Source organism: Diabrotica virgifera, chromosome 1 (assembly GCF_917563875.1).
Source record: "Diabrotica virgifera virgifera chromosome 1, PGI_DIABVI_V3a".
In the NCBI taxonomy this organism is placed as follows: Eukaryota; Metazoa; Arthropoda; class Insecta; order Coleoptera; family Chrysomelidae; genus Diabrotica; species Diabrotica virgifera.
The window spans coordinates 244,789,376-244,802,140 of NC_065443.1; the positions used below are offsets into that span (position 1 = coordinate 244,789,376).

Here is a 12,765-nt window from a genome sequence, read left to right on the forward strand (position 1 = left end):
GTTCACTTATTCTAACGTTTAATGGTCTTGATGTTTCACCTAAATAAAATTGTTCGCATTCACAAGGTATTTTATAAATGCAATCCTTTGTTCTTTCTTGTTCATTGTTAGGTTTAGTTTTAGATAGAATAGATCTCAATGTGTTTGTTTTATTAAAAAATTATTTAATTATTTAATTATTTAACATATGTTTTATTAAAAAATGATTATCCTTTATCGTTTATAAATAAGGAATTGTCAAGATTGGATCGAATGGAACAGAACAACTTAGAACAGGATCCTACAACATTCACAAGAAATAATACGAGGAAAATATCAATACCATATATAAAAGGACTATCCGAGAAACTTAAAACAATAAGAAATAAATTCAACATTTCAACAACATTCAAAACAACAAACACATTGAGCTCTATTCTATCTAAAACTAAACCTAACAATGAACAAGAAAGAACAAAGGATTGCATTTATAAAATACCTTGTGAATGCAAACAATTTTATTTAGGTGAAACATCAAGACCATTAAACGTTAGAATAAGTGAACGTCAGTCTTATATCAAAAATAGAGAATTTGATAGATCTCAAATATGTCAACACGCATGTGATAATGAACATAGAGTTCAATGGAGAGATTCAAGTATAGTCCTGAAAGAATCAGATAGTAAAAAAAGAAAAATCAAAGAAGCGGCTCTAATTATGCTAAATGAAACCAATTGTGTCGCAAATTCCTCGGTAGAATGCAGTAGGATGTGGTTACCCATACTGAAAGAGGAAGCCAATAGAAAGAAAATACCACGATTAGTAAGTCAATAACATATCGAGTTAGTACAAATTTTATATTTTAGTATTACTTATTGTATATCTATGTATTATTAATATTATTTATAATTTAAACATATTAAAGTTAGAATTTGGTATTAGTTTTTTGAAAGTAAATTAAATGTAAGACCAAATACTTACGATGTCGGGATAGTATCACGAGGTTTTTCCTGGTTTTCCCTCGTGATTTACTATGGAATTTTTAACGCGAGCATTTTACTGCCATAGTTGCATTTGGTTGTCTTTTTAAAGACAGATCACATGCTATGATATTTGTTTGTGGCGGATATTCTTGAGTTGGGATTGATTTCATGTAATCGAATGACCTATCTTTTAGTAAAGTCGTCCAAGGAACGCAACTCATTAATATTGACAATATCATTTTGAAGTCTTCTACTTTAAAATGTAAAATATACGTCTAAATTGCCAATATAAATGAGTCGGATTAAATAAATTACTAGAAGAATTTTTTTACTTAGCAACAACATTTTTGTTTATTTTAGTAGTATTTTGTATTTTGACAACGAAACCCAATTTCGCCTTCGAAATGTAAATAAAATCTTTTTTTGGTAAAATTGTGGCTTATTTCCTATTATAAATAGTTGAATATAAAAATGCCACAAGGAAATAGCTTCAGAACAACGCAAAGTATGAATGGAGATAATCAAAACCAACATCAAAATGAAAAATCATTCAAAATTATAGACCGAAGTATATTTCACAAGACATTGTGACAATAATCACGGAGGAAGCCTAAATCACAGTGGAAGATATAATTAAAGCGTTAAAGAAAACCAAAAACGACAAAGCACAAGTGCTGGGGAACATAAAAATGAAACTGTTGAAATATGAAGGCGCAAAAATCGTATCCTTTATAGGAGTGTTTTTCAATTAAACTGAAGCAGCAGAGGAGATGCAAGATGATTATAAACTATCATAATTGTCGTCCATTTTTAAAAAGATGACAAAAAGTCAACAAATAACTATGGAGGGATTAGTGTAATACCTTCAATAGCAAGAATTTTTTCCACAGTAATAGAAAAAGAAATGGACCATTACGGCAAAGAACAAGCCAGATCATCTCTAGATAATATTTAATCATGAGACAAGTAATAGAAAAAAGCAGAGAAAAAAATATTGAATCACATAAATATGACCTTTATCGACTGGGAGAAAACATACGATAGCGTGCCCAGGAAAGAACTGTTGGAAGCAATGAGAAGAATGTATGTTAGAGAGATGGGTGAATATAACACAAATACTGTATAAATAAACACAGGTGTAACTTAAGTTAGACAATGGAATAATAAAAACAATCAGCGCAAAGCGCAACAATAGACCTCAAATAGAGATGTGGTCTATCACTTTTTAACATGTATAGATATAGACCACGCTTCGAAAAGATGGTTTAGAAAATGTGGAACAATGGGCACACCAGTACAAGAGAATATATTACATTCACTACTTTTTGCAGACGACCAAGTCATTTTTGCACAAAACAGGGAGGACATGGAATATATGATGAGGAAATTAAAGGAAGAATATGATCTATAGGGACTCAATATAAATTAATACGTATAAGACCGAATACTTATGTATTGTATCCGATGTTACACTTTTGAACTTTAGAGAGTTTACAAGAATATACTATTAAGAATTGTAAGCCATAGGGTCAGTAAAAAGCCGAGATGGTACTTGTATGAAAGATAGAGAAATAAAAATAGCACGGGAAAAACAAGCCACGAAAGCACTCCATGGAGTGATACGGAACAACACTCTAACTCTAACTAAAGAAAACAAAAAACGGATCTTTCAGAGCATAGTGGTGAATATTAACCTGTATGGAGCTGAAGCGTGACCAATGACAACAATAATACGAAATAAAATAAGAACAGATGAACTGGACTTTACAAGAAGATGTTTACAAATCACTAGAGAAGATAGGTAGGAGAACGAAAAGGCCGAAAAAGAAGAAAAAGTAACGTAACAAATAATTACTAAGGAACGAAGAATCAGCAATTCGTAATCTTTGTACTAAATGCAAAGTTACAATTCTAACAGAAGAAGAAGATTTAAAATATTTTGTCATTTATAGCAGAAATTAATATTATTTTCAATTATTACCATAAATTCGTTTTAGCGATGCTTTCGGAAGATCAAAATCCTAAAAGTTTTTATGTAAACTACTGTAGGGGAGACCGGGGATGGTTGACGCATTGCGATTTTCTTTAAACTAAGAAACTTGGCCATCACGCGTTTACACAAGTTCCAAGGCACCCCACAAAGCGCACTCTCGGAAGGTAGTTTCAGTTTGGTGGGATAACTAATAGGGTGTACAGAGCGTTTTGTAGTTTTTTTACAGTGATGAGTAAATTTTTATTATCATCCATTTTTTATTCTATCAACCCCATTTTTAAAGATAATGATTCGTTCTTTGTTTTTTATTGAAGCTTGGAACTACTACTAGAAGATACAGTCATCATATTTTCCAAAAAGTAATTAATATAGAGTCGATTACCAGAAATATCCAAACATGTGCTCTGGGCAGAGACATGTCAAGGGTAGACACAGCATACTCACAAAAAAGCGTAACGCGGAAACAGCATGGAAACAGTCGATTGGTGGTCTATCTATCTTTTTTAATCAAGCGACCCCGCGCATATGACATATGACCGACAAAGATGGCTAGATCACTCAATCCTATGTCGGCGTTACACCTCGATGCATTGAGTGGCATATGACTAGCCTAATCTACCGTGTATAATATCTTTGGTTCTGGGGCTGGTTGACGCATTCGATGAGGGGCTGGTTGACACATGCTTCAACCTTCCCTGAGCATTAAATATAGTTTTACTGATTTGATATTTTACTTTAGAAAATGCGTTCTTTTAAAATATAGTTCGAAAAAGGTAAAACTACACCAGATATTATGTTAAGAGCAGTTAGTGAGATAAAAATATATGGAAAATCCACAACAGTGACTGCCAAAGTCCCAAAGTCAAGTTTTGAAATTCCCACAAAACTGTCAAACCAATCCAAAGAACAGCTGCAACCAGAGTATTTGAAGGCACTTGATGCTCACAAAAATATTGAAAGATCTTTGAGCAAACCTGATGAAGGATCGAAGTTGTGCTCAAAGGAACTTGATCCTTCTAAAATCTTACAACAAAAATCAATGCAAAATCAAAAAGAGAAGAGAAAAGAGAAAAAAAAATCAAAATCTTCCGCTGTGTCCGTTCCTTTTGAAACCACTACCAAAGACAGCGGCTAGAAAGCAGGATGCAAAATATAAAACAAGGAAGCGAGAGGCAGTAATTTTAACCGACACTCCAAAAAAGTCTTGAAGAAGTGTAAAATAATAGTAAAACTCTTAAAGAGAAGCATTTGCCCAGATAAGAAAGCATAATCAAAGAAACGAATAAAGAGGAAAGTTGTTAAAGACATCGACTCGAAGGTTGAAGAATGCTTCTGTCTCTCTTGTTTAGACACATATCAAAATAGCGCTTCATAAGAAAAGTGGATACAATACGATATAATGTATGTAGTTGCAAAAAGTGGTCACACGAATCTTGTGCTGGTGATCCTGGAATTTTTTTTTGCATAAATTGTAAAAGCGACTATCGTTTACTTACAGAATATGTATTTGGCCATATGGTTTTTATTTAATCTTTTTCAATAAATAAAAAACGATTTATCACTTTTATTTTATTTAACATTTGGTTGCACTTAAAAGTAAAAAAAGAAAAGATTTTATGCTGTTCGTTTTGTACGACATTATACGTAATTTATTATTTGAGTTAAATTTAGATACTAGAACTTTAAATACACCAGCGTTTTTCATGAATAATAAGGTTTTTGTTTATTATTTTGTTGTTCTGTTACTTTATAATATGGGCGTCAACCAACCCCATGTGTTGCGTCAACCAACTCCGTGACGGGGCTGGTTGGCGCTCAGTGATATACATTTTTCTTTCTCAAATTGAACATAAAGTACCGTCTGTAAGATGTTTATTTTTACAATATCTCTTGTACAAAAGATTAAATTTTCATATATTGAACAAAAAGTTGTACTAAATTTTTTAATCTAGCTTCTAGGTACAAAAATGTAAAAAATGCGTCAACCAGCCCCGGCCTCCCCTATTATTAAACAAGCTATTGGACGTCGTAAGTCCTAGGTTTTCACCCAACGTAACCGGAAGTAGAACTGGAAGTCGATATTTGATCTCCTCGTGTAACTCTGCGTTGATTGATATACGATTTCACTAATATTAAGTCATTTTTGTAAACTTCCGGTCATAACTTTTTAACCGACAATGACATCAAAGCCGAATCCAAATATTCGAACTCAACATTTCAAGACACGATGATTAATATATCACATGAACTATTTCTGACACTATGATGTGGCACTTCCTGTAACATCTTTTTAACCGGGAGTGATAAAAAGCCGGAAGTATATATTTCTTCCCGTCTTGCTAAGGCGCGTCGAGTAATATGCCCCTTGTATTATTTCAGCAATTTTTAAACAGATCTTCCAGTTGCAAATCTAGAACCAGAAGTCCGAGGTTAAATTTGTCACCTTTAATACCATTCTTGCGTTATTAGCTCTCACTGGACGCCTATGTCATTCTCTCATTCTATCAGTTCTAATAACGTAGAAGTTATATTCGCGGACAAACAGATGGACGGACAGACTGGCATGAAACCAGAAGTATATATTTGTTCTCGTCTTGCTAAGGCACATCAAATAATATATCGCTTGTACTACAGTACTTCTGGTTGCAACTCTAAAACCGGAAGTCTGAGATTAAATTTTTCACTTCTATCCCGTATTAGCATTGTTGGATTATCTCATTCGACACCTCATTTTTCATTGTATCGGTTTTAATAACAGATGAGTTATATTCGCGGCAGACAGACAGACCGACAGGCATAAAACCGGAAGTATATATTTGTTCTCGTCTTTCTAAGGCACGTCGAATAATATATCGCTTGTATTATTTTGGTGACTTTAAAACCGTATTCCCGGTTCGGTTGTAACTGTAATACCGGAAGTCCGAGGTCAAATTTCTCACTTCTAATACCACCTTTGAGTTATTATCTCTCATTGGACACCTCATTTGTCGTTCTATCTGTTTTAATAACGGATAAGTTAGATTCGCGGGTAGACAGGCATGAAACTGCAAGTATATTTATTTTCTCATCTTGCTAAGGCGCGTCTCATATCGCTTGTACTATTCCGGCGACTTTAAAACAGTACTTCCGGTTGCAACTCTAAAACTGGAAGTATGAAGTCAAAGGACATCGCACACATCTTATGGAAAATATAATGTCACTCAAATTCAATAAAATTTACACGATTAGATTCGTTTTAATATAACGATCAATTCTTATCATTGCGCCAACTCTTAATTATGATTAATTACGGCGCAAATTGCAATTAAAGTTTATCGAAATCACATTTTTGGAGTCCATAAAATGTTAGTTTACAATCATTATTGCTCTGAGTGCTATTCATAACAGCTTAAATCCCGCTGGGCCTAAGCGGATTAGTGAAACTAATCCGCTGATTTATGGAGTACCGAAAATCTGGGTATTTTAAAATATTTTTTCTCTCTCTAACTTACGTACCTACCCATTTGATTTCAGATTTATTTATATCAATTTCTGCTCTTATTTTTGAAAATAGAGAGTTGGCGCAATGATAAGATTTGATCGTTAATTTAAAACGAATCTATTGGTATAAATTTTATTGAATTTGAGTGACATTATATTTTCCATAAGATGTGTGCGATGTCCTTTCTCACCTTTAATACCATCCTTGGGTTATAAGCTTTCATTCAACATCTCATTTTTTGTCATTCTATCTTGTCTAATTATTACGGATGGGTTACGTTTACAAAGTCTCTGCTACAGACGGACATGGATAATCCAAGGTTTTCACATTTTTTCAAGATGGGTGAAAACAATACACGTAATGACACAATATTTTCGTTTTTCTAGTCCTAATCATAGAGAAATAAAAACAATGTTTTTAATGTCTCTTGTTTTTTTTTCAAGTTTCCCTTGTTTTTATTTCTCTATGGTCCTAATATAAAATTTTATGACAGTGAAAAATATTATTAAAGAATCTAGATGTTGGTCTGTCATAAAACTTTCAAGCTTTAAAAAATCCCGTGTGCAATTTACCCTGGATATAACATTCAATCTGTGACTGTATCTTTATTATTAATTTCATTAATTAATTATTAGACCCCGGGATTAGTTCGGCTTCACCGAAAGCTTCCGCAAAATAAATCCGATTTCAGTTCCACAAAGAAAACCAAAACAGTTTCTGCAGGATATTTCCAAAGACAATGCCAATACCATCTCCTACTTTTATTCGTGATTCGTCTCATTCCTGGGTGTTCGACCTATGTCCAAAGGAGGCGCTGTATGTGGTTATTTATTTCCAACTCTATTCAAAATCAATATTCAGAAAGCATTAAAAAGTGGAAGAGACAATGCACAGTTATAGGGATATAACTTGGAAATAAGTACCTACATAGCAAATATCTTCTTCTCAGATGATCAAGTGGGAAAGCAATGAGGAAGACATGTATTATGTGATCCGAAAGTTGACTGAAGAATACGAAAACTGGAGATTTGCCATCATCATTAAAAAAAAAACGAAATATCTTAGAATAAAGGACGAAGAGAGAGACCCACAACTCACGATTAGAGGGACAGTGATTAGAGAAGGAAGAATCATCGAAACGGTACATCTAAGAGAAAATACAAAAGGGCCGAAATTTGGTACAAACACTAAGCTTGTTACTTTGGTCTCCTAAAATTATTTTACAAACAAAAATGACAATCTACAAGTCAGTTGTAAAATCAATTTTGACGAATAGATCTGAATATTGGAAAATGAGGATGAAAAAGAAGAAAAAACTGGAAGTTGTTAAAATGGACTATCTAAGAAAAGCGTGTTGGATTTCCAGACTTGATCACATCCCAAATAAAGAAATAAGAAGATGATTAGGTAGGATTTACAACACCGTAGATACAATAGAATCCAAACATCTTTTATGGTACGGGCATGTAATGCGAATAAAAGACGAACGGTGAGAGAAGGGAATGAACGGGAGAAGAAATCAGAGGCATAGTGAGAGATAGAGCCGTAATTGAGGAGAAAGGACCTACCGATGGAGATCGAAATACGAGATACGACAGAAGCTGTAAAGAAATAAGAATATCAACACTCTCTCCAAATATAACAGAATTGAAACAGAATGCAGAGTAGGCATGGAGATAATTAACAAAAACTACTCTCTGCTTAGAGTAAATCCTAGAAGCAACCAAGACAGAAAGAAACGCAGATGGTAAAATAAGTTTTCTAGAGTAGCGTTAAGAAAACTAAATATGTGATAGTTAGTAAACAAAATTATATACAGAATGACAGTATAAAAGTTCGAGTAAAGTAACGAGTAGAGAACCTCGTGTATCTCGGCAGTACTATCAATGACAGCTGGAATCCAACTGCAGAAATTAAAAGCCGAATAGAGCAAGCCCGAGCTAATTTTGTAAAAATGAGAAATGTACTTTTCAGCTACGATCGTAGTATTTCCCTTCGGGTTCGAACGATATATTGTTATATCTTTCCAGTCCTTCTGTATGGAGTGGAAGCCTGGACTCTAAAAGAGGCTACGATTAAACGCTTGAAATCCTTTGAGATGTGAGTATACAGATGACTGCTAAGAATAAGCTGGGCCAGAGTTAGAAATGAGAAAGTCCTTATACCCATTAAGATACGCATACGAAGAGAAATAACAATAAAGGGACGCAAGCTGGAATACTTCGGTCACTTCGTATGAAATACCCTGAAAAACATCTGATCATTCAGGGAAAAATCCAAGGTAACCATGGTAACCCCGGTAGAAGAATATTATAGCTGAAAAATCTAAGCGAATGACACGGAAAATCAAATATATCATTATTCAGAGCTGCTGTCAATAAAGTCACGATAGCGAATATGGTAGCCAACATGATATACAATGATCGATAAGGGTCAAGAAAACTAGAAGAAGAAGAATAGTAGCAGCAGAAGATAATGGACTCCCGTTTTAAAGGGATATAATAGTTTTAAGAACAAGAATATAGTAGCAGCAGCAGCAGAAGAAATAAGGCAAATTGGTAAATTACAAAGAAATACAAATTAAAGACAAGCTGAAAGGGAAAACAGATGCATTGACAAAACAAATACTTAGAAGAAATTATTAAGCACAACAGTGCACAGAATGGAATAATGGGTCAGTATATTTTTTACTTTTATACCTTTTTTCCATTAATTTTAACGTTTATTATTTTCAATGACAGTGGCATTAGCGAATTTGCTGTGTTTATTGGAATTTATAGCTTATATTGTGTTTATTTTATAAGTTATTGTGTTTATAATTTTTCGGAAACGAATATAATTTAAATTAACTATTCCTGTTGTATTTTTTAAAAAAATATAAGACAGCATTTGCTAATAGTAGGCAACCAATTATTCATCCGTGTACTATTGGTAAACGAAATTTATTTTTGTAAATTATAATTTTAATCTCGAGTAGTTGATAATTACAGTCGAACCCGCTTATTGGAATAGCCTTCGTGCCAATCAAAACTATTCCTATATCCGGGATATTCTAATAACCGATCATTGGTAGCTAGTAGAAACGTTTCGGGACCTCAAATTTTTATTATTTAAACCGGGATATTCCTTTAAGAGGTATTCTAATAAGCGGGTTTGACTGTATTATATTTTTTTACTAATTAAAATGAAAAAAGTCGTAGATAAAGTATAATATTCTACTCGCATGTAATGGCTATTACTAACTCTGATAGATTCATCGTGAGTAATTGCCATCATTACATGCTCGTTGAATAATATACTACATATTATGTAAACTACTGTATGTATACACGTAACGACAAACTGTTTTCTTTTGTCTAGACCAGGGTTGTCCAACTGGCGGCCCGCGGGCCGCATCCGGCCCGCGAGGCTATTTGTTGTGGCCCACGTAAGATTTTCGAAAAGCATATATTTTCTTTAAATGCTGCCACTGTGAAAAAATATTTTTTAATTTATATTTTATGGTTTAGCAGTGTTTTTACATCACAAGTACTGTACCGCGTGCCGCTTCGCGGACGTGTAACGAACACAATCGTCCTCCACCACTATGAGAACTGCACTGATTACTGCGCATCACAGTTCACGCAGGCCACACCTCCCACTGCTTACCATCCGTCGCCAGCCGCCATCGTGCCAGTGTGCTACTGACACGTAGGCTAGTCGGCTAATCTATTACGTTGCTAGTGAACAGTGAACTTGATTAATTCTTTGTCTTGATTCCTCTTATACAATAATGAGTGTAAAACCAGTAAAACGGAAAATTGATAGTGAGAACAGAATTTACAAAGAAAGTTGGGAGAGTGATTACTTGATTGCTAACAATAATGGAAAGTTGTAGTGCTTAGTGTGCATGAATGTCGTTTCAGTGCCTAAAGAATATAATGTGAGAAGACATTACACAACAGTGCATGAAAATAAGTATGCTACGTACACAAATGAAAGTCGGCGTGCCCTAGTTGCAGATTTGAAGAAAAAGCTTAAACAGCAAACTGGTATGTTCAGTAAAATATTACACTCTCAAATGCATTCTTTGCATGCATCTTATGCCGTGTCGCTTGAGCTGGCAAAGGCAAAAAAACCTTTCACTGATGGCAATTTGATAAAAAAATGTGCTGTTGAAATGGCCAAAGCTTTCGGTGATTCTAAAATGGCGGAGAAATTTGAATCAGTGCCACTTTCACATCAAACCATACAAAGAAGGATTGTTGCTATGGGTGAGCAAGTACAAAAATCTATGCTTAGCCTGGTTAAGAAAAGTTCATATTTCTCACTTTGTTTGGATGAAAGCATTGATCAAACCGATGTTAGTCAGCTGTTAATATTTGTGCGCACTACTTTTGATGATTTTACCAGTAAAGAGGAGTTATTTGATATTTGTCCTCTTTATGGAACAACAAAAGGAAAAGACATCTATGAGGCTGTGAAGAAAACAGTTGATAGAATTGGAGGCTTTGATAAATGTTCAGCCATAGCAACAGAGGGGGCCCCATCAATGACAGGTAAAAAAATTGGATTAGTGGGTCTGCTTCGAGAGAATGGTGTCACTTGCCCAATATTTCATTGTATTATACATCAGGGAGCTTTATGTGGAAAATCAGTCAAGGAAGATCAAGGTTTCCAAACCGTGATTAATATTATAAATATGATTAGAGGTGGAAATCGATCTCTTTTACACAGGCAACTTAAGCAGTTTTTAGTGGAAACAAAGGCTGATTATGGAGACTTGCTAATGTACAACCATGTAAGGTGGCTGAGTGCGATTTTTTGACATAAGAAAGGAAATCCCTGCATTCCTCAACAAATACGTTTCATCTGACACAACTGAACTGGAAGAGAAGTTTAAGGATCCAGAATTCTTAAGACAGTTAGCTTTTATAACAGATCTGACTAATCATCTTAACATGTTAAACTTGAGTCTTCAAGGAAGAAACCAGACGGTTTCAGATTTGATCGGAATGATAAACGGATTCCGGAATAAGCTGAACGTGTTTAAACGTGCTTTGGAAAAGAACAACCTGACACACTTCCCTAGCTGTCTGCAAATAGCAGAAGAATTCAACGGTGAGGAAAATATTGAGTTTTCATCCTGCATTTCACAAATTGAACAAGTTATTGATGAATTCAATACAAGATTTGAAGAAATTGAAAGTCTCAAAAGCAGTGTACTACTTTATAATAACCCTCTTGGAGCAACCATTGATGATCAACCACCCAACTTACAGCTTGAGTTATCTGATCTTCAAGCAGACATGTTCCTAATCACCAGACAAGAAAAGGGACCTGAATTTTTCAAATTACTGTCAAAGGAGAAATTCCCAAACCTGCGAGATTTTGGACTGAAAATGACGTCAATGTTCGGAAGCACAAATACATGTGAAAGTTCCTTTTCCTCCACGAAATACATAAAAAACAAAAACAAAAGCAACCTTACCGATTCTTCCTTACGTCATCTTATAAGACTGTCTACAATTGAACTGGAGGTGGACATTTCTTCATTGGTGGATGAAGCCGATCGACCACAGTCCTCACACTAATTGGATACATCTTTTTCGTTGCTTTTGCAATGTTTGTCTTGATTATTGAAAAGTGTTATCAATAAATTTTCCGTTTATAAAAAATGTAGTTGTTGAGCAATAAAAGAAATAATACTCTTTTTTGTTTTAATTATTTTTATACCTCACTTTATTTTGTTATTACTTGTAACAAAATTATTATATGACCCGCGACAACATCAAAGGTTTTAGTTTTGGCCCTTGAGGCATTGCAAGTTGGACACCCCTGGTCTAGACCTAATATAAATTTTTATAGTAAGGAAAAATAACGAATCTAGATGTTGGCCTATCATTAAACTTTCAAAAATCACGTGTGCCGTTTACCCTAGATGTAACATTCAATCTGTCACTGTATTTTTATTATTAATTTCATTCATTAATTCGACCCCGGGATTAGTTCGGCTCCACCGAAAGCTTCCGCAAAATAAATCCGATTTCAGTTCCACAAAGAAAACCACAACAGTTTCTGCAGGATATTTCCAAAGACAATGCCAATACCATCTCCTATTTTTATTCGTGATTCGTCTCATTCCTGGGTGTTCGCCCTACGTCCAAGGGAGGCACTGTATGTGGCAAATCGCTTTTATTCACCCACAGACGTCAAGAACTGGTTTTTGTCAATGGATCTTCACACTTCGCAGTGATAATTTAGTAAAATATTGAATCTTTTGTTGTTTCTTCAAGTGATACTATTCTATTTTTTATTTTTTTGATTGGTATAGGTGTTCGGTTTGTAGA

The 12,765-nt window shown here is 34.4% G+C and overlaps 1 protein-coding gene across 1 annotated transcript; it reads left to right on the forward strand.

The window, feature by feature from the left end:
• Positions 1-11,376: 11,376 nt before the first annotated feature.
• On the forward strand, positions 11,377-12,009 carry LOC126893238 (general transcription factor II-I repeat domain-containing protein 2A-like). The gene has a single exon (XM_050663228.1). It carries the CDS (start codon positions 11,377-11,379, stop codon positions 12,007-12,009), a length of 633 nt encoding a protein of 210 aa, XP_050519185.1.
• Positions 12,010-12,765: the final 756 nt, after the last annotated feature.